Genomic DNA, 25,189 nt, shown 5'->3' with positions numbered 1-25,189 from the left:
ATGAAGAGACCAAGCTGAAAGTAAGAACAATCAATGTCCAAAGAAAAACTTTCAACTACAACACTGATGTTTACCACTTTAAAAAAATGCCAAGAAAGATGGGATGTTTGAAAGAACATTTAATAAAATGGGAGACAGCTAAATATATTAATATCCTGCCTTTACTTAATGGACTGTAAAATGGTTTAAACTGAGCTTCTGAACAACTTGCAGTATCAATTATCTACTTTAATACCATCAAAGTGGCCCAGTCAATACCCACAGTAATTTTAGCACTATAATGACTAGCTGATATTTCTGATCAATAAATAAAATATAGTTTGAAATAAGGCATCCAGAGGTTTTGTAAATCTTTTCCTCTGTTCTCTCACCTACAGTTCCTCCTAAAATCCAGCCAGGTCCAAGATTGATAAAGGTTCAGGTTGGTCATCAAGTAGAGCTGGCTTGTGCGGTGGTAGGATTCCCGGAGCCGACTGTCAGCTGGACCAAAGACAATAGAAACTTCCCTGTGTCACATGATGGCACTCTCACACTGAGGGATGTAAAGCTTGATGATGAAGGAATCTACACATGCACAGCCACCAACTCTGCAGGCCAGGACCAGGCTCAGGTTAAGGTTCAAGTCCAAGGTGGGGTTCTCTATATTTTTTCACTTTACTTGGTACAACTTGCTTGCCTGGACCACATTTTGTTTTTGGAACTACATGTATCTGCTGTTTGTGAAATACTCTGACCAGTTTCTTTGGCACCAACAACCATGTGAATTTAAAAAAAAAAAACCTTTGTTTGTCATTTTGATGCTTGATGTAAACTTAAACATAATCATATTTTATGGATGCCAAAATGCTTTGAGGTGCTGGCATGTGATTGGCTGATTGTTTGTGTTTACAAGCAGTTTAACTGGTGTAGAATGGTGGCTACCTGTGAGCAAAAATATTACAGGAGTGGCCAACAGTTACTTAGCAAATGAAAGGAAAACCTCACCTATGTGAATTATACTGATTATTTTAATAGATCTTTTTTTAATTGACTTGTTTTTTTAAATAGAAAAAGTAAAATAGAATACAATAAATAAGTTAAACAACAAAAAATAAAAATAAATACATTTGATGTTAAATGTCTGCGTCTTAGTAAAATGCATATTTTATTCCTGTCAGTCCCCCCTGTTGTTGAGGTGCCAGAGCCTCCTTTCAACAGCCCTCTGCAGGAGAGAGTTTTGAACCAGCGCATCGCATTCCCCTGCCTTGCAAAAGGTGCTGCACTATTCACTCTCACATTTATGTATTGCTAAAACAATTCCTGATATTTCCAACATGTATTATTGGTCTACAAGCAACTGCTGCAGAGAATAAATAACTGATTTTTATTTGTTTGTTTTAATGAATGAATTATTGTCTTTGCTTCTGTTTCAGGTCTACCTAAGCCAGTGATCCATTGGTTGCATAATGGGGTTGAACTGACGGGCAATGAGCCCGGTGTGTCCATCCTGGATGATGGTACTCTGCTGATTTTAGCCGCTGTCTCACCTCTGGATGATGGAGAGTACGTCTGTACTGCAGCTAACGATGCAGGATCCACCGAGAAAAAGTACCAGCTCAGAGTCAATGGTGATTTAGCTGTTAATTGAGTTAAGAGACATTGAGTTCAGACAGTAGCAGACCATCCTGAACAGCAATATATCCCTATGAATATTTATAGCATATCCAAAATATATCGCACATCTACAGTACCACCAGATTTTCGTGATGGGGACACACCAGGCAGTGTATCAGTAGTCCTAAATGAGCCAGTCAGTTTGGTGTGTGATGTCACGGGAAGTCCAAAACCTATCATCACCTGGTTTAAGGATGGCTCTCCTGTAAGTGTCTGCACAGCTTACACCATTTTTTATGTTATTTCTTTTTTCTGCCTGCCACTATTGTACAGAGACCAGATTGCAGAGAAGAGTTGTTGACTCACTAACATTTTCTGCACAAATTCAAGCAACGCGTTTGAAATCTGTGAATTATTTTCTTTAAGTTTAGTAATTGGAAAAACATTGAATTGTTTGACACTTTTTGGTGATCTCACATAAAATCCTAACTGCTGATGTTTGTGGTTGGAATGTGAAAACATGTGTAAAGGAGTTTGAATAATATTGCAAAGCACAGTAAAACTATCTTTCAGAAAGGATTAAATCACATTGTGCATACCTGATGATAGGTTACAACAATAGCTTTGTTTTCTCATTTGATCTCAAATGCAGTCATTAAAGAAGTACATGCTCAAATCACATCCAATAAAACTGATTTTAAACATGTACCTATCAGGTGTGTGCCTGATTATCGTAATTACCGGCTTCAAAAACTATTGTCATGGTAAACTATTACAAGACTGGCTACTTCCTGATGTTTTGGCTGCTGCTGTATTTGTTTTCTGCCAGGCAGTGAGAGGAAAATCCAAACTTTTTCTTTGAGCTCTGATTTATTTGGAATGTAAATCAAGTCAATCTGCTTTCCACAGTGTTTTCCACTTTCGCACATTAATGCTGCTTTTCAAATCTGCTTGCTATTAACAGAATGCGCTCCAGTAACTGCCAGACAGCATTTCCCGAGCTCTCTGTCACTGTGTTGCATTTGACTTAATGTATTAATGCTAATTTACAGGTTGTTGGYGGTAACAGCATCCAGATTCTTGACATGGGAAAATCTCTGAAACTGCTGAGGGCAGAAACGGCTGATGCAGGCAGCTACAGCTGTAAAGCCATTAACATTGCAGGCAGCAGAGAAAAAGAGTTTGTTTTAGATGTACTTGGTAAGTAAAGTCAAGGAGAAGTCCTCATGACGCATGTTTGTACATTTAGATAGCTTTCATGTGTCTGGATCTATTCTACTACTATTGCTACGTGGGGTCTGCCATAGCCTGACATGAATTAATACATTGCCAATTGAATGTACAGCTAGTTTACAGTTAATGCTGTTTTTTTTGCAACTTTTTTATGAGTCAAAGTATATTCAAGGGGAAACATTTAGTATTTAAACATTTATTTTCAATATCAGCCATATATGAAGTACTTTGCAGAGTTTAAACTTCTATAAAACATACCGTAAGATGAAATAAAGATTTGTTAAAGAATCGATTGCAAACGGAGACCCTGTGTGAGCTCGAGGGTAAAATGGTCAGACTAAATTTTATGCATTTATAGTAATTTTTCTGTAAAATTCATCCAATAAACTTGATTCTTTCTCTCAGTCCCACCAACAATTGTAGGATCTGGCTCTCCTATGGATGTTTCAACAATTCTCAAACAAGAGCTCACGCTTGAATGCAAAGTGCACGGTTCACCTTTTCCCACAATCCAGTGGTACAAAGACAGAAAGTAAGTGTATTCTGATTTTAACAAATACAGTATACTTCTCTAATCAGCAGTTAACATGCACTCATTATAAGCATGAACTTTATATTTATTTGGGGCCTTTTAATGATTTGTTGTTTCAGTTTTCTGGGTGAAATGGTGATATGACGCATTTTAAAAAGCAAATAGTTGGGTGCACAACTGCATTTTCTCTAACCCACAAAGTCAAAATAAACACAACCTCACATATACTTACAATCACACTATTGTTTGGTGTAATGTCCCTCAGAAAGTGGAGGAAAAAAATGCATTCTTTTTGCAGCTATTGAAAAGCCTTCCTGCATAGTTTTGGCTGAATATCCAAGGGCTGATGATGAGAAAATTCCAGAAGAATTATGTCACTCTGTTTTCTCCACATCAAAGCTTGCTTTGACTGGATAAACAAGCGGAGTCCACCTTCCTTATTTCTATACCACTTTATGTAGCATATCACAACCGTCGGCACCAAAATATTTTTCTCTTAATTCTGCAAACATCACAGCAACGTGGTTGCATTGGAATGTTGGTCTCATTTAGTGGCAATGGTGGTGCATTGCACAAAGTGATGGGAATAATGCAGGAAGGCGAGAGGACAAAACTCAGCTTCACCAAATCAACAGCTATATATTTAAAACTTTAGCACAATTAGGAAAACAATTGCAAACACACATCAAAGCTGGGTTTAGAAATGGAGAAAGTCGGCGGCTAACTTTAAACATCTGGAACGGCCCTGGCCTCAGCCCCTGCAGAAAGCTTACACTTCTCTAAAATCCACAATAGAGTCACATATGTGCACCAAACTCCTAATTTAAAAAAATCTTTCATCTTTTATGTTGTATGATCATACTGTTGTTGAAAAAGAACATTTAAAATGTATCAATAAATGTCCAAAATTAACATGAGACTCATGTCTATGTAACCCTCTGACAGGGAGGGTAGCTGTACATTAAAATTAAACTTTATCTCTGTCACCTTGTTTCTGTTTCTCTCTAGGTCGGTGTTTCTTGGTGATCCCAATCTGGAAGTCATCAACAGGGGTCAGGTGTTGAGGATAAAAAATGCTCGACTTGGAGACCAGGGTCGCTACCAGTGTAGCGTCATAAACACAGCTGGAAAACAGTCCAAAGACTTCAACCTTAGTGTTTATGGTGTGTGTTTCCATCTGTAGTGATAAATGGCACATTATTCTACAGTGATTGATTTTTTTTTTTTATCCTGTTGTCACAGTGCCTCCTGCCATCATAGGAGGCAACTTAACAACGGATGTGACAGCACTGCTGGACACAATGGTAACACTGGGGTGTGAAGTACGTGGAGTACCGCATCCCACCATCACCTGGTACCGCAGAGGACAAGCCATCATGTCCAGCCGACAGGCTCAGTATCTAGAGAGAGGTGTCCGACTGAAGATCCCACGAGTTCAGGCGTCTGACGCTGGTCAGTACACCTGCAGGGTTAACAATGTGGCCGGAAATGCAGAGAAGAGCTTTGAGCTGGACGTCTACAGTAAGTTTTCTTATCTTTTAGATTTAATTTTCATTTAAATAGATCTTGATTATATGTTTAGCCTGTCTGCTTAAATGAAGAAAAATTGTGCATAATAAACACTTACATGGAAACAAAAACATAAAGATGTGAAACATTAAAATTACATGTTTTAGTGGTGCAACTTGATAAAAAAGATTGTATATTTAATAAGAAGCTGTGTTTTTTGTTAATGAAGTCATGAAAATTTATATTAATGCTTGGTACAAAATAGGAGTGAATTGATCCAGAGCTTAAGTTTTTAGGTTAGTTAGCATTTTAGAGAGTATTTACTATGAAATAAAATAATACAAATAATTTAAATAATTAGTTAGAAGTCATGCCCCACACTGATTTGCATGATTTTTACTTGTGGAAGCATTCACTGTTAATATAAATGCGATATTTGTTGAGCAAGAAAGTTGTAGCATCTTGTCCTCTTCTATTTCATATATTCCCCGCAGTGCCTCCCACCATTACTGGAGGGGACGATGGGCCCACGGAGAGAAAAGTGGTCCTCAGTAAACATCTGACCCTGGAGTGTGAGGCAGCAGGTCACCCACCGCCCTCCCTCACCTGGCTGAAAGATGGAGTCCCTGTGCATCATGGAGACAGTGTTCGTCTTCTAGATCAGGGGAGGAAATTAGAAATCCTCTCAGCCTCCATCTCAGACTCTGGACGCTACATCTGTGTTGCTACAAGCATCGCTGGAGAGAAGGAGGTCAAATATGATGTCAAAGTATTGGGTAAAGAGACACATATATTATTCAAGTCATTACAATCATCACGCCTAATCTATTCTACCTGCATGATTTTTAGAATTTTATCTTTTATTATTGTAAATAAAGATAAAGTTAGAAATTATTATTACAACATCAACACAAACACTTAAACAGGGAGGAGAGTTTAAGTGAGTTGTCTTTACAGATGTTTTTCTCTTTTTTCAGCTAAAAATATTTAGAACGTTCTGCTACAGTCCTATGTAGAGGAATATACTTCTAAATTGAAACTCAGTATTAGCTAAACATGATGGTTGTGCAGAAAGTAATCACTTCATGTCTTTAAACTAGCAGTCTGAAAAGCAAATATTCCTAAGTTTTAACATTTATTCAAAAAACATCCCTATTTCTAACTCAAATTGTAATCTTTAGAATGCAACAATATCATTAAATTTAGTCAAAATTATAGTTTTACTACTAAAATTAATGGTATTGATACATACACTTTTTACAAATAGCAAAGTATCCAAAATAATTACTCATGTACTTAAAATATATAAGTTTAGAATTTTAAGATGCTTAAATTTTCACAGGAAAAATATTGTTTGAGATTACTGAAAATGATGATTGTCTATAGGAAACAGGTCATTCTACATTTACGTCACCTGTCCCTTCTTAGTTTTGGATTGATCAGTCTAACATTTTTTAAGCCTTTGTGAGAATTTCATGTTAGTGGATATCTAGTGAGAAAACAACTAGAATTGTCTGAATTCAGCTTTGGTTGTTAGAAATCTTCCTGTATGAGAAACCTGAAACATCTGCACCGCGTTGTGGTAACTTTGCTCCCGGCGTTTTGTGACAGCTGGAACAAAAACCTTCTGCCGTTGTCGGCAGGATTCGAACCTGCGCGGGGAGACCCCAATGGATTTCTAGTCCATCGCCTTAACCACTCGGCCACGACAACCCATGTGTAGCAAATGCCAGTGGCGTTGCTTTTTGTTCTGTTTGAACAATGTGTTCACGTCATGGGAAACAGACAGCTGCTTCTTCACTGGGATTTTCTCTGTCTGACACACATGCAAATAGACGGGAACGGGATCAGGAAAATATTGTCTATTCAATGAAATAGTTTTACTATTGCTTGTTTTGCCCTACTGATTTAAATGTTATTTTGAGATTTGACTGTTTTTCTGTGTTTGCCCTAGTTCCTCCTTTCATTGATGGAGCTGACGCAGTGACAGACAGCTCAGTAATAATCAACACTCCTCTGGAGCTGGAGTGTCAAGCCACTGGGACGCCTGCACCTGTTATCACGTAAGGCTTCAGTCCAACACACCGTCAAAAAAAACAAGCAGGCATCGCCAGGCAACATGCCAACAATTTTTTTTCCAGATGGTACAAAGATGGGAAACGAATCAGATCTGGAGAAGGGTTGCGGATTGCAGCAAGCGGGCGACGGCTCATCATTTCTCGTGCTCAGATCTCTGACACGGCTAATTTTCGCTGTCTGGCCACGAATGAGGCTGGAGACCACGAGAGGAACTTCAATGTGACAGTCCAAGGTACAGAATAAAGAAAAGATACTTAGAGTAAAAACTAAATCTCAGTGATTATGCAAAAATAACTTGTTTTAATATTAAAATACAAGCTTCTTCTTTGGGTAAATATCTCCCTTTATTTATGTTTGCTCCACATATTGTTGTGGAATAAAAAAACACTGTAATTTTTAAAAAATAAAATAACCTATTCTGTGCAATTCTGCAGTCCCACCATCTATCCGTACGACGGGGCCTGCAGATCGCTCAGTGATTCTTCACAAACCGATCACTTTGGAGTGCATCTCCAGTGGCACTCCTCCACCCAGTCTCACCTGGCTTAAAGATGGCCGACCTGTGGTCACAACAAAAGACCACCTCAAGGTTGGTGTCTGGCTATTATTTAGTAAAATAAAAAATATCGGTTGTCAGTTTGCATCTATTCAAGCCTGAAATTATTCAAACTGACATATTGAATTTTTCCTACAGTTTCCATTGAAGATATGCTTTAAGTTATTAAAACTCTGAGGAAATATTTGCATTTGTGCCAACTGTGTTCTGTTCCTGAGTAAGAATCATGAGTGTGCAAAAAGAATAAACATTTCATGCCTGTGCTCCTACATAAAGAGCAACGACCATGCTTAACTCTGTTGACCCCTTGTCTGCCTTTTTAACTGCCACAGCTGCACTCAGCAGGAAGAACACTAAATATCACAGAAGCCAGACTGGAGGATTCTGGGAGATACACCTGTCTGGCCACAAATGCAGCTGGAGAAGCCCAACAGCATGTTCGACTGAGTGTCCATGGTAATTTACAGACACACCAGCCTCTTCTGTCATTTATTTCCTGGGATCTGCTGAACATCTTTATGTCATCATCTTTATTTTAACTACGCAGAGCTGCCATCGTTCTTGCATAAAATGTTTTATATCTCTCTCTCAGAGCCTCCCAGCATCCTCCTTTCTGCAGACGTCGTCAACCAGACTGTTCTCTCAGGCTTCCCCACTGAGCTGGAGTGCAAAGCTGCAGGAAGTCCATTACCTGGTGAGACTGTTGCAGACGTTCTCCACCGTCCTGCTGTGATCACTCTGAGCCTGGAGTTCTCAGCAGCTCTCTTTGTTTTTGTGAAAACGGCAATTTTGACTGTGTAGCACATTTTCAGCAACAAGGCATTTCAAATGCTTTGAATGATTAGACAGAAATTATAACAAGCAAAAAATATATATTTTAGTGAGCTGTACAGTGCACTTCTTTGATCCATGTTCTAGGTTTGCTTCTCCAGTTCTTTCAATTGTTTTAAACTTTTATAAGTATTTCTCTGGCTGTCAATGTGGACAAATGAACCGATTTTCTGACTTATGCAGGCAGAAAATTAGCATCTTGAAGTGTAACTAAAAGAAAAGGGGCTCTGCCTCAAGCTTAAATTGAATTAATTAAATTAATAATTTAATTCACGTTGTTAATATTTATTACCTTATTAAAATTAAGGATTTAATTAAAGTGGCAGAAATCCTGATTAAGTGAAAAACTTCTTCAGCTGTATTAATTTTAATGATAAGTGTGGCAACTGGATTTTGCTGTTATGAAGTTTGATTTCATTTTCAGTTTGACTATACCACTGCAATAAAAATGAGTTCATAAGTGAAAACCTGCACAGGTTAAAATGATTCTGCAAAATTGTACATACATATTTTACCATGACTCTATCCTTGCATGTCTTCTAGATTAAATGACTTGATAACTCTCATCACTTTATGAAAAGTTCAGTAAGATAGTATGTTGAGCTACACTTACGTGACTAAATGAGTTATGAGCCTATTGTTGCAATTTATTTTTCTATTTTCTCTTTTTTTATATAATTCATGACTGCTCTCCATTTTATTTTTATGCGTCAGCTGTAACATGGTACAAAGATGGCCGACCTCTTACTGGTGCAGCTGCTGTCCCGATCCGGAAGCGCGGCCAGGTGCTGGAGATTGAACAAGCCCATCTATCTGATGCTGGAATGTACAAATGTGTGGCTGTTAACCTAGCAGGAGCAGCAGAGAAAGTCTACAGTCTGCAAGTGTTTGGTTGGTGCTTCGCTGGCGTTATAATCCTCTCACTTTATCAACGGTCATATCCAACCATTTTTGCAATCCTTTTACTTACAGTCCCTCCAGAAATCTCCAGTAGAGGTGGAACGGTTACAGCTGTGGTGAATGAAGCTGTAAAACTTGCGTGTGAGGCCTCTGGGGTTCCTGTTCCCAGCCTGACATGGTTAAAAGATGGAAGCCCTGTGGCAAGTGTATCACATGGTTTACAGGTACAAATCAAAAGCTTAGCTGGCTAGTTGTCATCTATGAGTAGTGAGATTTGTTGTACCTTTTTGGTGTTGTTACGTTATCAGAAGCTTCCTTCTCAGGGATTCTATTAACTGAGTTGAAATTCCTGAGCTCAACTCTGGCTCTGTTTTTTCTCAGTTGCCATCTGCAGGCAGAGTCCTGTCTCTGAGCAGTGCCCAGGTCAGTGATACTGGTAGATACACCTGTGTTGCAGTTAATGCAGGAGGGGAGCAACAAAAGGAGTACGATCTGAGGGTGTATGGTGAGAAAGCATTACCTGCTCATTTTTATAAAGAAAACTGTATTTTGTGTTTACTTGTGTTGCAGTGATTTGAAGTTATGAAACGTACAAGTTTGACAAACATGCAAAAATATCAGTAATCAGGAATGGAGCAAACACATTTGTACATCACTGCAGAAACGAGACGAGACAACAGGCTTTTCTCCTCAGGACACAGGAAGTAACTCAAAAGATGGCACCAGTTAACAAAACAAATCTGCCTTTCATCCATCCATCCACCCATTTTCTTTACACCCTTGTCCCTCAGTGGGGTCTGGAGAGTTGCTGGTGCCCAAATCTGCCTTTGTTTTAGACAAAATATTCTGACTCATGCTGACTCAAGAACACACGTTGCCAGAGGCAAATCATTGGCACCCCTGGTAAAGGTTTGTTTCAACACCTGTTTATCATGGAAACTTAGGCACCCTAAGAGACTGCCATTATTTTAAACTGTTATTTTAAACTGATTATTTATTGCTCTGATTGTAGTTAAAAATGTTAAAGTGTTGAGAAATCCTTAACTTTGTTTCCTAGTGTTTGTAGGTGACATGTCACCAATTTCCATTTCTCCAACTTCAACAGGATACACAGACCGATTAGTAAATCAAAACTTTAGTGATCCTCATAAGTCTGTAAATGACTATAAGAGAATAGCTTCCCTCTTAAACCTGTGCATGTCTGCAGTCAAAGTTGTAAGAGTTTAAACTGCATGAGGGGATTTATTTTACTACCACACAGAGTTAGCAGGATTCAGAGGAGATCGAAAAACACCCAAAGTCTCAGTGATAACCAGTAATTTGAGCACATCTTTACCAAGGGTGCCAATAATTCACCACTGGTAATGTGTGTTTTTGCATCAGCTTTACTGTTCTGCTGAATATCAATAAGGTTTTGTCCTCAGAAACAGAGGCAGATTTGTTGCGTTAATTGGTACCATCTTTTGAGTGACTCCCTGTGTCCTGAGGAGAAAAGACTGTTGTGTTGTTTCTCAGTGACCTGCTTTCTACATAGAAACAAAACATCCTGCAAAAGATATTTATCTCAAGTTATTTACCAGACAGAGGCAGATTTGCAAAGAGAGGAACATTCTTTTCTTTAATCCTGATGGAGAGAGAATTACGTCTTGTGTTGGACTCTTTTTATAAGATGAAGACTTACCTTATGTTCCCCATCTGGCATTTAATATTTTCCAAAAACTGGGTAGCATTAGACTCACATATTTGTGCATTCATATTTGAGGTATTCTCTGAAATACTTTTTATTTCCTGAGTCACATTGTTTTATTTTTTAGTAGAGTAAAGCCATTTCAATTAGCTTTCAGAATTGTCTTGTTGTCTTGTTTAGTTCTGCAAACAAATCTTGAACTTGTTTCACATTGTTTTGCACTCCAAGAAGGATAAAAAAAATGATCAAAGTATTAGAGCAATCAAATACAGAGAGAACATTTTGCCTGGCATGGAAACATTTTTCTCTGATACTTACTCATGTCTTACCCAGTTCCACCGAACATCAAGGGTGAGGAAGTGAATGCAACAGTGATGCTCGGTGGTCCAGTACAGCTGCACTGCCACAGCGACGCAGTGCCTCCACCAACTCTCTTATGGCGAAAAGATGGCCGCCCTATTTTCAGGAAACCTGGTCTAATTGTCTCTGCAGATGGTAGTTTACTCAAGGTAGAGTCTGTTAGAGATTCTGTACAAGTACATCTTGTACAGAACAAAAGATTTTAATGTATTTTGTTGGGATGTTATGTGATAGACCAACACAACATTTTATAAAAGTGTGATGTGAAATGAACATGATAAATGGTGTTCAAAATTTACAACAATCTTGCAAAAGTAGAGAGTGCATCTGTGGTTAGATAGAAAGTCAGTTTATGGGAGTTCTCCATCCAATTTGATTGAACTTGAGCTATATTGCTCAAGAACAGGCTATAATTTCAGTCCCTTCATGTGAAGTACGCCAGAAGAACTTAACTTGTCATTGTGGGAAAATGTGGTTCACAGACTATAGACTCTTGAAGGCTGAGCACAAATCCACACCAAGCTTTTGAGGGGATGTTTTGATTGAAATTTTGAAAACAATGCATTATTTTTTTCTACTTACTCTACTTTGTCTTGATCTATCACATAAATCGTGAAAGTTTAATCTGTAATTTTTCCAAACTCCCTGATATGTCTGTGAATTTAATTTTTAGGTTGATAATGCTCAGCTGCAGGACTCAGGAAGGTACACTTGTGAAGCCACCAATGTTGCTGGAAAAACTGAGAAAAACTATAACTTGATTGTTTGGGGTAAGTTTAGATGTGCTCATCTATAATTCTTCTAACAGGAAAAATGCTAAAAATGGCAAATTTTTATGAACACATCTTATTTAATGTCTTCAAATTATGAAATCCTATGTGTAAATTGATCATAGTCCAGTTATTTGCAGCTACCAGTTTAATTTGATTTGAGGGCCTCCTTAAGGTGTCTTGTCGTCATTGCAGTTGCTCCCAGTATCCGCGGCTCTGAGGAGGCATCTCCTATGACTGTGATCGAAGGAAGTTTTATCACTCTGTTGTGTGAGTCCAGTGGTATACCACCTCCCAGCCTTACATGGATGAAGGATGGTGAGTCTATTTATGCTAGCACAAGTCAACAAACCAGTGTAAGAGACTGTGGTATGTGGAGGTACATTTTAGCGCTTTAGCTGATCTTTGCTTTCTGCATATTTTAGGTTATACTCTAAAGCCAGACCAGCGGCTGAAGGTTTTGTCTGGAGGGCRCCAGCTGCAGATCTCCAGCGCTGAGAAAACAGACACAGGCTCTTACAGCTGCACAGCCTCCAGTGCTGCTGGCTCCACCTCAAAGGAGTACAGCCTCCAAGTTTATGGTGCATACTCCAGCAACGTCAAATCCTGCATTGATCTGTTCTATAAGTTGCTCATATGTGTTTTGTTGTACATTGTCATCAACTGAAATCCCAAAATTCAGATTCACAAAGAATGAGAATACTCCATAATAAGCCTGTCACAATAATTAATCACATGATTAATTAAAATGAGCCCGATATTTTCCATTATGATAATGTTCTTTCAAAGGCAATATTTATTTATTGTTTTTGGTTGTTGTGTCTCAGTACTTACGCTTCTTTTGCATGAATTGTTGCATCATTTAATTCAGAAAAAAGTGTGGCATATGCATTTCAAAGTAATGTGAAATCAGCAATTTCTCTCACATTGTCTCCTACCTTGTCCTGTTGCAGTTCGTCCTTCAATCGGACGTAGTGAAGACAACTCTAACGATGTGACAGTGAYAAAAGGAGGCGGTGTGACGTTGCATTGCGCTGCAGAGGGCGTCCCACAGCCCACAGTCACTTGGCTTAAGGACGGGCGGCCCATAGAGGGCCAGCATGGTGCTCAGGTCCTAAACGAGGGCAGAGTGTTGCAGATTAAAGACGCCAAGGTGTCAGACACGGGACGCTACACCTGCATTGCTGTTAATGTGGCAGGACAGGCAGACATTAAGCATGACGTCAGTGTGCATGGTACGATTCTGGGATCGTTTTTTGTTTGTTTTGATTTTTACATTGAAGTGTTCAGTTTTCAGTTTGATTAAATAATTACCTTGTTGATCATTTTCCACCATTTTCTCATCATGTTCAGTCCCACCTGTTATAACCGGTCAGGTGCAGTTTCCAGAAAACGTCAGTGTTGTGGTGAAGAACCCAGCTTCTCTGAACTGTGAGGCTTCTGGTATCCCTCTGCCTTCCATCTCCTGGCTGAAGGATGGAAGGCCAGTCAAGGCAACTAGCTTGGTGCGCATCGTCTCCGGTGAGTTTGAGTTTTACTCTGCATGGGTTTCTCTCATCTTAATATTAAAGTAGCTTTACAGTTGTTTGTATTTGTTTAGCCATTCCTAATTTCTCCATACTTTTTGTCATTAAAAGACCTGTTGACCAGACCGTTCCTTTTGTCTGTCTGTTTTGTGTGGTGCAATTTCTTTAAGCAAAAGACATTGGAGATTCATACTTTGTAACAGTTAACAGAAAGTATGAGCTGTAGGTGGTAATAAACTTATATGGCTGAAAAATAGTGTTGAAAATATCAACCAATTCAAAAATTTCAGCATAATTCCTTCCGTATTTTTTTTTGAGAAATGTCAAAAGAGCTCTTGCGCTACACCATGCAGTGTACGATTCGGAGGATTAAAAGCATAATTGCAATAATTTGGAAATTGGCTACTGTAGATCATTTCAGATAGATTGATGACTTGGAAACAGGTTTCGGCAGTCTGAGTTCCTCACTAAACAAAGTTAGAATTATAGTATAACGTAATACAAGCAAGTTAAAAATATAAATCTTAATTTGTGAGGGAGCAAGTTATTTCAGTAACTTGTTAGATAATTTGCTTATTTTTGCAGCAGTTTCTCATGACCTTGTGTGAAGGCTTGAATCTCATTAAATTGGAATTCAAATGTTTTAACATCATTAATATCTGAGCCCAAATTCTCAGTGTTAACTGGTTATTATCTCCAGAGCACAAGAATGCACTTCAACCAGAATCAATTTTATGTGCAGGTATTCCTGCATGGTGTCTGTTTATGGTGGGAAAGAGTCAGATTTTAATACAATCTGTTTAACCTGTAGGGGGGCGTAGTCTCCGTCTGTTGCACACCGCAGTGGAGGATGCTGGGAAGTACACTTGCGTTGTCGCCAACAGCGCTGGAGAAGAAAGGAAAAACTTCGATCTTGACATTCTAGGTGAAGAAAGTGAATTTCTTGAGGATTTTCAGATGAAAGTCGCATTACAGCCATAGCCTATTTGCATTATAATAATTATTTAGTTCAATTTCAAGCAAAATTATGAACAAGTTGGATGTTTCGTTGGCAGTTCCTCCAAGTATTGTGAAGGAGGGAACGGTCATGGATACTAAAGTAAAAGAATCCCAAAACATCACTCTAACCTGTGAAGCATCAGGTAAATTACACATTCTCCTTCTAAAACATACTWTGTAATGTAAGCTACATTTAAAAAAAAGATTCTCAACTGTGCAATTGTTTAAATTTATTGCCAGGTAACCCTCCACCAGAGATTAAATGGCTGAAGGACGGACAGCTGTTGGTGCCTGACAGACGTCAGCAGATTGTGTCATATGGCCGTTTCCTCCAGATCTTTGAGGCTCATGTTGCAGACACTGGAAGATACAGTTGTGTGGCATCAAACAGCGCAGGAGAACGCAGACGGCATTTCAACCTCAATGTTCTGGGTATGCAGGCACTTTATTTTAATTCATGTCTGAAACATTTCCTGCTGGGCTAAGAACCTTGTGATGAACACATGCATATAGAAGCAGACACATTGGTTGGCACCTCTGGTCAAAACKTGTAAAAATGATTTATGTTGAACTTTTTCTATCGTGATGTGTATTTCTAGTGTTGCTGTTATTACTATTCCCCAACTTTCTGTTTCTTTGGGGAATATAAATATGGTGCTCCACTCATTTGTACAGTAAACAGTTTCTCACAAAGTTTAAAAACTTCCTGGATCTTGGATAATAGGTTCACTAGTTATCATCCATTTTATGACAAAAAGTTTATTTCTACCAGAATTTGGAGTAAATAATCTGAAACTTAACCAGACTTGATCCTCAAAAACTTAACCTGGACTCATTTTTTATTAAATCTGATTCACATTTAGTTTATATTTCAAATAAACAGTGTGATTTGTGGTTTATTTTTGTTTTTTTTAGCAGGTATGCTTCTGTGTGGTACATAACTAAGGCAGTAGCATTAATTAAAGGGGCAGTATTATGTATTTTTCAGTCACATAGTTTCATAGCACATTCAAGTCACTGTGTCAACTTTAGTTGTTATCCAGCTATGTTTTTGATGAGGGAACAAGTTTATAACATGATTTAAAGTAGAAAAAAGTCAATAATATGTAATACTAACCTTTTAATACTATAAATGCTAAATGTTAACATTAGTTAGTGGTTTAATCATTTATAACTTCTTGAATACCAGTAATTATTCCACAGGTGATTGTCTTAGAAACTGTTTTGGTCTCTGAATAAATGTTTTCAAAATTGAATCTTGAATTTTTCCTTTTGCAATAGGAGACTAATCTTTACCAGCGGTGCCAACAAATATATATTCCTTTTTAATCTCTTCCTAACATGATTGTCTGTCTTTGGCCCTGCTTTTTTTGTCAGTTTCTCCCACCATTGCTGGTTCGGGTCCTGACATTTCTGCGGAGGAGGTTACAGTGACCCTGAGCAGCCCCACCTCCCTGGTCTGTGAAGTCCAGTCCTACCCTCCTGCTCTGATCACCTGGCTCAAAGACGGCAATCCATTTGAATCGACTCGCAGCGTTCGAGTTCTCCCAGGTTTGAGGTTACAAGTGTGAAAAAGCAGAATGCAACTTGACTTTTGATTGATGTGATTTTTGTTTAACCTCTCTTTAACAGGCGGRCGGACGCTGCAGATTCTTAATGCCAAGAAGGAGGATGCTGGCAGGTACACTTGTGTGGCCACAAATGAGGCGGGAGAGACTCTKAAGCACTATGAGGTCAAAGTTTATGGTGAGTTTCCTGCATAACAACATTGTAATAACATAAATATRACCAATATGTTGCTCAATATGTTCTTTTTKTACTGAAGTTCCTCCTCAGATTAATAAGAATGATATTCCTGGGGAAGGACTTGCCCCTAAAGAGGTAAAGATCAAAATTAACAGCACATTGACCCTGGAATGTGTTGCTCAGGCCTTTCCTTCTCCAGCACTGCAGTGGTATAAAGATGGACAGGTAGGAATCCACAATACTACCATTTGCATCTGAAAGACTTTTTTCTCTCAAAGCAAAATTCAGTCAAACAATTTCATAATTTCTTTAGGCCCTGATGGCAGATGACCATGTGTCCATCATAGCCAACGGTCGCATTGTTCAGATCAAACATGCCCAAGTGTCAGACACTGGTCGCTACACCTGCGTCGCCACTAATCTAGCAGGAGAGGACGAGAAGGACTTTGATGTAAATATACAAGGTGAACTGGTTGGACTGGTGCTCGGGTCAATTTTGTGGAAATTTACTCCTCTAGGGATAAAATCTGTGTCATCAAAGAAATCAACAAACTGGGGTTTGAATTTTTTTCTTCTTTTTTTTCATTTATTGCAGTACCTCCACATTTCAATAGGCCTGGTGGAGTCAGGGATACTTCATCAATCTCGGGTTTTGGAGGGGATCCTCGTGATGTCATACTTAACAATCCAATCTCTCTGTACTGTGAGACAAATGCTGTACCCCCTCCAACCCTCACCTGGTACAAAGACGGAAAGCTCCTTACCTCTAATGACAAAGTTTTGATCCTACCCGGTGAGTCARGTTAGCAATAATAAAATAAGGAAACAAGAAAGCAAAGCTTACATGTAATAGCCCATACTGTCTGACTCTCAGGTGGGAGGGTGTTACAGATTCCCAGGGCGCAGCTTGAAGATTCTGGCAGATACACCTGTGTGGCCATCAATGAAGCAGGAGAAGACTCCATCCAGTATAACGTCAGAGTGCTGGGTGAGGGTTTATTTTTGGTACAAGTGTCTCATTTTCATGGCTATTGCATAGTTTTCTGAAGACTTTTGTGTCATGTAATTAATTTGGTGACATGTCTTATAACTGCGTAATTCAGATCCCCTTTAAAAACTCTTATAACTACCTATTTTAATAGTTCAAGCACCAAATGCGCCAGATATGCAATAATAGATACAGTGGAAACCATCTTAGAACTACCAAAGAAACGTCTAAAGTTTTCCACTTTACTTATGGTTGTGCAGCCAATCAGCATCACTAAAAACTCCCAAATCTCACTGTTGGAGAAATCAAGCAACGAAGAACAGAGTCTCTGTTACAACCAAGTATTTTAAGGCTTTAGAACACCTTTTTGCAAAGGTTGTATAAGCATTTATTCACAATCTTTCAACCATATAAAGCTTTTTTGTGTCTTTACTGCATTAGTACCTCCAAGCATAAGAGGATCAGACAGTGATGTGCTTGAAGAAGTCATTGTCCTGGTCAACAAAACTGCCCAACTGGACTGTCACGTGGATGGAAACCCAACCCCCAAGATCACCTGGTTTAAAGATGGTCAGGCGATGAATTCAGGCGGAAAACGCAGTATTCTGTCTAATGGACGAGCATTACAGGTAACGACCAGGAAACGCAGAAATATATAAGCAAACACCCTACAGTCGCTTGTTCAGCTACGATTTCATCATGCAATAAAAATTTGAATCTCAACTTAACAATTTGAGTATTCCAGAAATTTATTCTGCAATGTCACAATTTTTTTTTTTTTTTTTTACAAAAACACTGCATTAAAAATGATTTCAGAGTTACCATCTTTTTCATGTTTTCATAGTTTTGTTTTAGCATAATAGTTTTGTGTTTGCTTTTTTTGGAGAGTTCATATTTAGGACTAGCCTAAGAGTTTGTATTGTATTTATTTTTAAAGTATTTTATGAATTTTAAATATATATATTTAATTTGCTGTGAGCCTGAAATCTCGTTCTAACATTGTTAATCTGATACTGTCGCTTTAATCTTGATGTTTAAGCAGTTTTTGTCTCCCTCAGGTGTCGAATGCTCAAGTTTCTGAAACAGGACAGTATGTGTGTGTGGYTGAAAATGTAGCTGGAAGTGCAGAGAAACACTTTAACCTGAATGTTCATGGTAAGCTATTAGAGGCTGTTCTGAATTGCCTTTTTGCTTTGTGAATTGGATGTAATTTTAATATGAAGACTATGAATTGACTGAAATGTTTATGCTTTTACAATGACTTGGATTACTGCATGTTTCTTTTTCTTTTTTACTTTTTTTTTTTGCAGTGCCTCCCACGATTGTTGGTGTGAGTCCAGAGAATGTGACGGTGGTGGTGAACAACTTTGTGTCCCTCACCTGTGAAGCTAGCGGCTTTCCTCCTCCCACCCTGAGCTGGCTAAATGACAGGGGGCCCATACAGCCTAAAAGTAATACCCTCATCATGCCAGGTACTGAAATTATTATCAGTCATGTATAAAAGAGAAGAAATACAGTATTTCTGTTCTTGCAAGAATAGAATATGACATAAGATTCTGAACATGTCTGTGTTCATTTGTCTCTTCAGGTGGTCGTACTTTACAGATCCTTAAAGCTAAAGTGTCTGATGGTGGAAAGTACAGCTGTGTGGCCATAAATGCAGCAGGACAGGCTCACAAACACATCTATCTCACTGTTTATGGTAAGCCCATCATTTCTTTTCTACAGATTCTTCTCGGTTTTTGGTTTTATTTCATGCTGAACAATTTTTCATTTTCCTTGCCTCACCAGTACCTCCAAGTATCCGGGGCAACAGCGGAGACGTGCCTGTAGAGGTCAATGTTCTTGTTGGGAAATCTGTAACCTTGGAGTGCGAGTCCAACGCCGTCCCTCCTCCCATTATCACCTGGTACAGGAATGGCAGAGTGGTGACAGAAACAACCAACACACATATTCTGCCAGGGGGACAAATGCTTCAGATCAAACGCTCTGAGGTGACACAAACAATGTTGGCTTCTTTTTTCTATTAATTATGGAATCATAGTAAATACCTACTACTTAAAAACAGTCTCTTGCAGAAGTATGSACACCCTTAGAAATGTCCCACATTTTGCTACATTGCAACCTTAAGAGAAGGTTGCAACGTAGCAACCTTCTCTTAAGGTTGTTGTATTTCATTGGGTCTYATGTGATAAACCAACACAAAGTAGCACATAACTGATGTGGAAGGAAAAGGATACAAGGACCTTAAAATGTCTCACAAATAAACATGGGGTTTATACTTTGTACAATTACCTTTTGCATAATTAGAGGTTTAAGTCCTTTGTGGGTATGGTTTGCACATATAGAGACTTAAATTTCTGTGCAAGGAAGCTCAAGTTAATTCAGATTGAATGGATAATGTTTTTGAATATACATTCTTAAATCTGAAAGTTCAAAGGGCATTAATACTTTTGCAAGACACTGTTTAATGCCTCTTATATGTGCAGGGATCATTTGTATTTGCAAAAATATGCAAAGTTTTTATGTAACACTTTATTTTCTGCAGGTGTCTGATACAGGCCAGTATGTCTGCATGGCCTCAAATGTTGCTGGCCAAGTGAGCAAGAACTTCAACTTGAATATTCATGGTAGAGTGTAGATTTCAAAAAACAGCTAAAGCAGGTGTTTGAAAGTGCTTTTTTATTCGCGGCACAATAATAAATAGTTCTAACTCTTCAGTTCCTCCCAGTATCGACGGCCCAGCAGAGGAGAATGTTGTGGAAACCATCAGCAACCCAGTTGCTTTCACTTGTGATGCTACTGGAATCCCTCCACCCAGTCTCAYGTGGCTGAAAAATGGACACATTATAGGTACTGTGATTATATCCAGACAATGTATGACTTAAGTCATACAGGTTAATAATCAGTAACATTAAATGCTAAGGAAAACTTATGTAACATGTAATCTTTTTGACTGAAAGACAGAAATAAAAGATTCTCAAAACATCTTGATCATTATTCCTGGAGTTAGTAAATATAAATAACTGTCGTAATCCTAACAGACCTAAAACAATCAGTCTMATTATGTGCATAATCACAGTTATGGAAACTTTATATTTCCTTTAGAGAACTCTGAGTCTCTGGAGATGAACATCTTCTCAGGAGGCAGCAAACTACAGATAGCACGGCTGCAGCTTTCTGACAGTGGGACCTTCACATGTGTGGCCTCTAATGTTGAGGGCAAAGCACACAAGAGTTACCACCTCACTATGCAAGGTACATAAACATCATTACTATGAGCCTTAGGCTGATTTGAATCCCTTAGGAGAATAGCTTTAAAGAATAAATGAAATTGTTTTTGTTATCACAGCAAATATTTTCATATCTGTCAGCTGTTTTGCACTTAAYCTAATAATTTCTTCTTAGTCCCACCCAGTATCTCTGGATCAGAAATGCCCAGGGAGATGGGAGTCCTTGTGAATGAGAGCATTGAGCTGATCTGTGAAGCTCAGGGAATCCCGACTCCAACAATCCAGTGGTTGAAAGATGGAGAAGCCATCAAGAGCACAGAACTCAAAGGTCTCAGGTACTTAGATGTACAACCCCCAGGTGTTTGAATAGCCTTGGTAGCAGGTCATTAGCCTACCTGTCTGAACTTTTGCACCCTTATGCTGCAGACAGATTACAGTAATTCACAGCATGGCTTACTGCACTTGATGTAGGAAGATGTGTAGCTTTGAGGAAATAAACTTGCTGCTTTGTCCTCCCACACATTCAACTTTGTGGCAACTTGCTGCTTTGTCCTCCCACACATTCAACTTTGTGGCAAAGAACCTTTTGGACTTGTCAAACCACTCCTTAAGTGGGACAGGTCACCCAGACCTAAATTACCATAATTATTAAAAACAATCATCGAAATAAGTGTTTAGTGAAGTTTTTAGTGGTTTGGGTTTTTCTTTCTTAAAAATAAAAACCTGTTGTGAAATTCTGAATGCTCTGAATTTAACCATAGCATGGGATATATGCAAAATGCAAACTGGAATTTGTTTTTTTATTACTTTGCACTGAAGTTGTAGGTTTTGCAAATCTTTTCTGGCAGCAGTACTTAAGAATGAATTGAGGAAGATTACATATAAACAAAAGCATAATACTCTCAAAGGCACTTTCAATAGAAACTTGAAAATTATTCCAAATGTTTCCCTGTTTACTCTGCCTTTAAGGTGTTAAAAATGTAAAACATCTCTGTCTTTTCCTCTAGGGTCAGTCCACATGGTAATACTCTAACCGTGACCCAAGCGGACCCTGCTGTCAGTGGAAAGTACACTTGTGTGGCCTCTAATGCTGCTGGAGAAGAGGACAGAATCTTTCATTTACATGTGTATGGTGGGTTTAATTCCTTATTGTAAACTCAAAGTGTATATGTAATCTATKGCTTGACCTCAAATTTGTCTTCTTTCAGTTCCTCCATCCATTCTCGGCAGCAGTGAGGATCAGACCGCAGTTCTGGACAGTTCTGTCAGYATCGAATGCGTTGCTACTGGGTCACCTCGGCCGCAACTGAACTGGCTGAGGAACGGGCTGCCTCTCCCAGTCTCYTCCAACATACGACTTCTCTCTGCTGGACAAGTGCTCCGGTGGGTCAGTGGTCAGGGAGCATAAAGAAGGCTTTTTAGTTTTCTGGGGATTTTTACCTAAGATGTTGTCTGAAATATTGTGTTTAATATATTTGTAAAAAGAGCTCTTATCTTAGAATGTGTTTTTGTAAAAGGTTTAATCATTAAATAATGGATTTCCAATGCCTTGTAAAAGTTYCCACTTGAATTTTTTCACATTTTGGCACAAGGAACCAGAGAAGCTAGATTTTTTTTCACAGACTGTCACAACATAGTGAGAGCTTTAACAAATATGTTTAAAAAAACATAATTTTTATAAAATTACATACTGCAGCTTTAAATTTCACACAGATGCTATCTGTTTAGATAAATGTTGAAGGCAGGTGGTTGCCTTTGTYCTTTATGTTCCATTCTGTTGTTCTTTGACAAAGAATAGACATACAATACTCAAAGATTTTGTAATGTATCGAACACAAACAAGTTCACGGGTTGTAGATGTATTTACTGTACAAACGTTTGAACTACAGTGTAGTCACTTGTARATATGAAAGTGTTCATGATGGAACATTTTGTCCCTTTGTGTACCAGGATAAACCGAATCCAAGTGTCTGATGGTGGAAGCTATACATGTGTGGCATCTAACAGAGCAGGAGTGGACAACAGACAGTACAACCTACAGGTTCACGGTGAGTGTATTTGTTCAGACATTTAGGTTTCTCAAGGCTAAATGAAGAGCCGGCCGGTAACGAGCTTTTAAATTCTCACCGTCAGTTCCTCCTGGCCTGGAAGGAGCAGGAACCACAGAAGATGTGACTGTCATCAGAGGAAATTTGGCGTCATTGCTCTGTGTTGCTGATGGGAGTCCAACTCCTACCATTTCCTGGCTCAGAGATGGAGAAACGTTAACAGCTGACCACAGAATCAGTCTCCTTGGCTTTAACACCACCTTACAGTTCARCCAGGCCCAAGTTAATGACACAGGACACTACAGCTGCGTGGCTAATAACAATGCTGGTCAAGCAAGCCGCCATTTTAACCTAAAAGTTCTGGGTAAATGAAAGCAAACTTTATTCTCTAGCTTCTATTTTTTGTTTTCAGCTTTTGTTTTAGCTTCATTTTGCTTACCTTTTCAGATCCTCCGCGTATCAAGAGCTCTGGTCAACCAGAAGAGGTTTCTGTAGTGGTGAATAATGTCCTGGAGTTGCTCTGTGAGGCCACCGGTATCCCAACACCCACTTTGACCTGGCTGAAGGATGAACGCCCACTCCCACAGACAGAAAACCTGCATCTCCTCCGTGGGGGAGAGATACTCCGCGTTACCGCAGCACAGGTGGGTCTCCCCAGATTTAAACTGTGAAATCCTACCTCTTTTTGTCACAGCATATGTTGTATTATTGTAAAAATGTTTTTAAAAAATCCCTTTTCCTCCACAGCTGGAGGACACAGGCAGATACAGCTGCTTAGCAAACAGTCCAGCAGGAGATGATGACAAAGATTTCCTGGTTCGAGTGCATGGTGAGTATTTTAGCTGCTGTGTTGTTTTGAATCTTCAGGAACTTTACAATTTTAAGAAAATATCCAAACATTGAGAGGAAAGTGGTGAATGTGACTGTGGACAGAAACACATGTTTATACAAAGCATACAGGCAGTGCACTAAAAATATGCTTTCTGCATATCATCAGAAATAATTTTTTTTTTTTATAAAAACAAAATATTGATTGCTCAGTAAAATTCATAATTACCGATCAGAACTACATTGAACACAGTCCTGCATGGTGCTGCTGGTATCGAGTGTGTTAGTACTGGGTCTCCTCAACTACAACTGGAACTGCTTTTATTRTAATTSTTGTAACGTTAATGGAAGCATGTTTAATGACAATTCAGATTAATGTGATTATTTCTCCATTCCGTAATATACAATGCTAATTTCTTGTCATATCAACACGACTYTKGTAAWTGTTTAAAGGGCGATAGTGTTACAACCAACRTCACAACTGAAAAATGATTAAATTTTAACATTAACGTATGTCTCAATGAGATCTATATGTTTCATCAGTGTTGATATTTGGTCTATTGCTYAGTGGTTTACCGCCAACCTTGACCAGTAAATAAATATTGTAAAAAAAATAAAATAAAAAAATAAATGGATTTACAGAAATTTGCTTGCTTTTGCTTGATGAAAGCCATGACTATTATTATCAATATTTAAACAAAAGACTTAAAAATGTATTTATAAATAGCATCTGGCCTTTTTTGTTGGTGTTGTTCCTCTCAGTTCCCCCTAACATTTCTGGAGAAAGCACAACTCGGCATCTGTCAGTGCTGCAGAAGGGTCAGGTWACTCTGGAGTGCAAGTCTGATGCTGTTCCACCTCCAACTTTGACCTGGCTCAAGGATGGCACACCGCTCCAGGTCAGTAGCGTAAACCATTACTAGAATAGAACAGAATTGTTCTTGGTTAGTTTGTACCTTAATAGAGAAGCACAGTGTATCAGCATACCCATAAAAATTTGTAATATTAATACAAGTGAAATAGAAACTATGTATTGATGTCAAATATGCAATGCATACTCTGACTTACATTTGTGTTCGTGTCTTTCACACGTGTAGAAATCGCCACGGCTTCGTATTCTGTCCAGTGGACGCTATTTACAAATCAACATGGCGGCTCTTTCGGACAGAGCTCAGTACACCTGCATGGCGAGTAACATCGCGGGCAAGACCACTCGACTGTTTAACCTGACTGTTAATGGTAAATAAAGACAATAGTTTGAGACATTAAGTAAACAAAACAAAATCACAATAAAATTGGACATTTTGTCTTATGAAAAGTCAAACTATTTTAGTAATATGAACATCTATCCTATCAGTACCTCCAACTATCAAGGACGGCTCTCAGATGGTGGTGGGACACATCAACAAGCCAGCGACTCTTGAATGTGTGGTTAGCGGAGTGCCACCGCCGCGAGTCACCTGGAGGAAAAATGGAGCAGTAATAGCAGAAAATAACCCCAGGTACAACATGTTCTCCTAAACCGTCTTCTTGTCACTATATTACAATATTTTAATGTCCATATCAATGTCTAATTTGTTAATATTTATCCAGATATACATTTGCAGGGGATGGATCTTTAYACATCCCCTTAGCCCAGGTGACAGACACCGGGCGCTACCTGTGCATGGCAACAAATCAAGCTGGTACACAGCGCAAGAGAATCGATCTTCAAGTTTATGGTGAGTGATAGTTATGCATGAGCAAAGCAACGTTAAGTAGAGCTGCAGTC

General features: G+C 38.8%; 1 protein-coding gene and 1 non-coding gene across 2 annotated transcripts in view; one reads left to right on the top strand and one right to left on the bottom strand.

Annotated features, from left to right (window-relative positions):
* The window catches only part of hmcn1 (hemicentin 1), a 79,527-nt gene that overhangs the window by 35,014 nt on the left and 19,324 nt on the right, over positions 1 to 25,189 (top strand). Inside the window, exons 24-74 of the mRNA XM_008415619.2 lie at positions 378 to 629; positions 1,158 to 1,253; positions 1,413 to 1,607; positions 1,728 to 1,858; positions 2,646 to 2,793; positions 3,232 to 3,358; positions 4,367 to 4,521; positions 4,601 to 4,879; positions 5,362 to 5,643; positions 6,822 to 6,930; positions 7,009 to 7,178; positions 7,381 to 7,535; positions 7,835 to 7,958; positions 8,095 to 8,196; positions 9,048 to 9,224; positions 9,306 to 9,457; positions 9,615 to 9,738; positions 11,254 to 11,429; positions 11,954 to 12,050; positions 12,246 to 12,368; positions 12,476 to 12,631; positions 13,004 to 13,285; positions 13,404 to 13,571; positions 14,388 to 14,501; positions 14,632 to 14,718; positions 14,816 to 15,007; positions 15,953 to 16,126; positions 16,208 to 16,321; positions 16,401 to 16,546; positions 16,635 to 16,785; positions 16,917 to 17,114; positions 17,196 to 17,309; positions 17,751 to 17,938; positions 18,368 to 18,464; positions 18,620 to 18,781; positions 18,898 to 19,011; positions 19,101 to 19,303; positions 19,858 to 19,939; positions 20,031 to 20,162; positions 20,418 to 20,567; positions 20,718 to 20,877; positions 21,550 to 21,674; positions 21,751 to 21,925; positions 22,493 to 22,590; positions 22,676 to 22,954; positions 23,038 to 23,234; positions 23,338 to 23,419; positions 24,181 to 24,317; positions 24,516 to 24,657; positions 24,776 to 24,920; positions 25,012 to 25,139. Of these exons, the coding sequence (XP_008413841.1) occupies positions 378 to 629; positions 1,158 to 1,253; positions 1,413 to 1,607; positions 1,728 to 1,858; positions 2,646 to 2,793; positions 3,232 to 3,358; positions 4,367 to 4,521; positions 4,601 to 4,879; positions 5,362 to 5,643; positions 6,822 to 6,930; positions 7,009 to 7,178; positions 7,381 to 7,535; positions 7,835 to 7,958; positions 8,095 to 8,196; positions 9,048 to 9,224; positions 9,306 to 9,457; positions 9,615 to 9,738; positions 11,254 to 11,429; positions 11,954 to 12,050; positions 12,246 to 12,368; positions 12,476 to 12,631; positions 13,004 to 13,285; positions 13,404 to 13,571; positions 14,388 to 14,501; positions 14,632 to 14,718; positions 14,816 to 15,007; positions 15,953 to 16,126; positions 16,208 to 16,321; positions 16,401 to 16,546; positions 16,635 to 16,785; positions 16,917 to 17,114; positions 17,196 to 17,309; positions 17,751 to 17,938; positions 18,368 to 18,464; positions 18,620 to 18,781; positions 18,898 to 19,011; positions 19,101 to 19,303; positions 19,858 to 19,939; positions 20,031 to 20,162; positions 20,418 to 20,567; positions 20,718 to 20,877; positions 21,550 to 21,674; positions 21,751 to 21,925; positions 22,493 to 22,590; positions 22,676 to 22,954; positions 23,038 to 23,234; positions 23,338 to 23,419; positions 24,181 to 24,317; positions 24,516 to 24,657; positions 24,776 to 24,920; positions 25,012 to 25,139 (7,866 nt within the window). The remainder of the gene's footprint in view (positions 1 to 377; positions 630 to 1,157; positions 1,254 to 1,412; positions 1,608 to 1,727; positions 1,859 to 2,645; positions 2,794 to 3,231; positions 3,359 to 4,366; positions 4,522 to 4,600; positions 4,880 to 5,361; positions 5,644 to 6,821; positions 6,931 to 7,008; positions 7,179 to 7,380; positions 7,536 to 7,834; positions 7,959 to 8,094; positions 8,197 to 9,047; positions 9,225 to 9,305; positions 9,458 to 9,614; positions 9,739 to 11,253; positions 11,430 to 11,953; positions 12,051 to 12,245; positions 12,369 to 12,475; positions 12,632 to 13,003; positions 13,286 to 13,403; positions 13,572 to 14,387; positions 14,502 to 14,631; positions 14,719 to 14,815; positions 15,008 to 15,952; positions 16,127 to 16,207; positions 16,322 to 16,400; positions 16,547 to 16,634; positions 16,786 to 16,916; positions 17,115 to 17,195; positions 17,310 to 17,750; positions 17,939 to 18,367; positions 18,465 to 18,619; positions 18,782 to 18,897; positions 19,012 to 19,100; positions 19,304 to 19,857; positions 19,940 to 20,030; positions 20,163 to 20,417; positions 20,568 to 20,717; positions 20,878 to 21,549; positions 21,675 to 21,750; positions 21,926 to 22,492; positions 22,591 to 22,675; positions 22,955 to 23,037; positions 23,235 to 23,337; positions 23,420 to 24,180; positions 24,318 to 24,515; positions 24,658 to 24,775; positions 24,921 to 25,011; positions 25,140 to 25,189) is intronic.
* On the bottom strand, positions 6,499 to 6,580 carry trnas-aga (transfer RNA serine (anticodon AGA)). Its single transcript has one exon. It is a non-coding gene; the product is annotated as a tRNA-Ser (tRNA).

Source organism: Poecilia reticulata, linkage group LG8 (assembly GCF_000633615.1).
Source record: "Poecilia reticulata strain Guanapo linkage group LG8, Guppy_female_1.0+MT, whole genome shotgun sequence".
NCBI lineage: Eukaryota > Metazoa > Chordata > Actinopteri > Cyprinodontiformes > Poeciliidae > Poecilia > Poecilia reticulata.
This window is presented reverse-complemented; position numbering and strand designations above follow the sequence as displayed.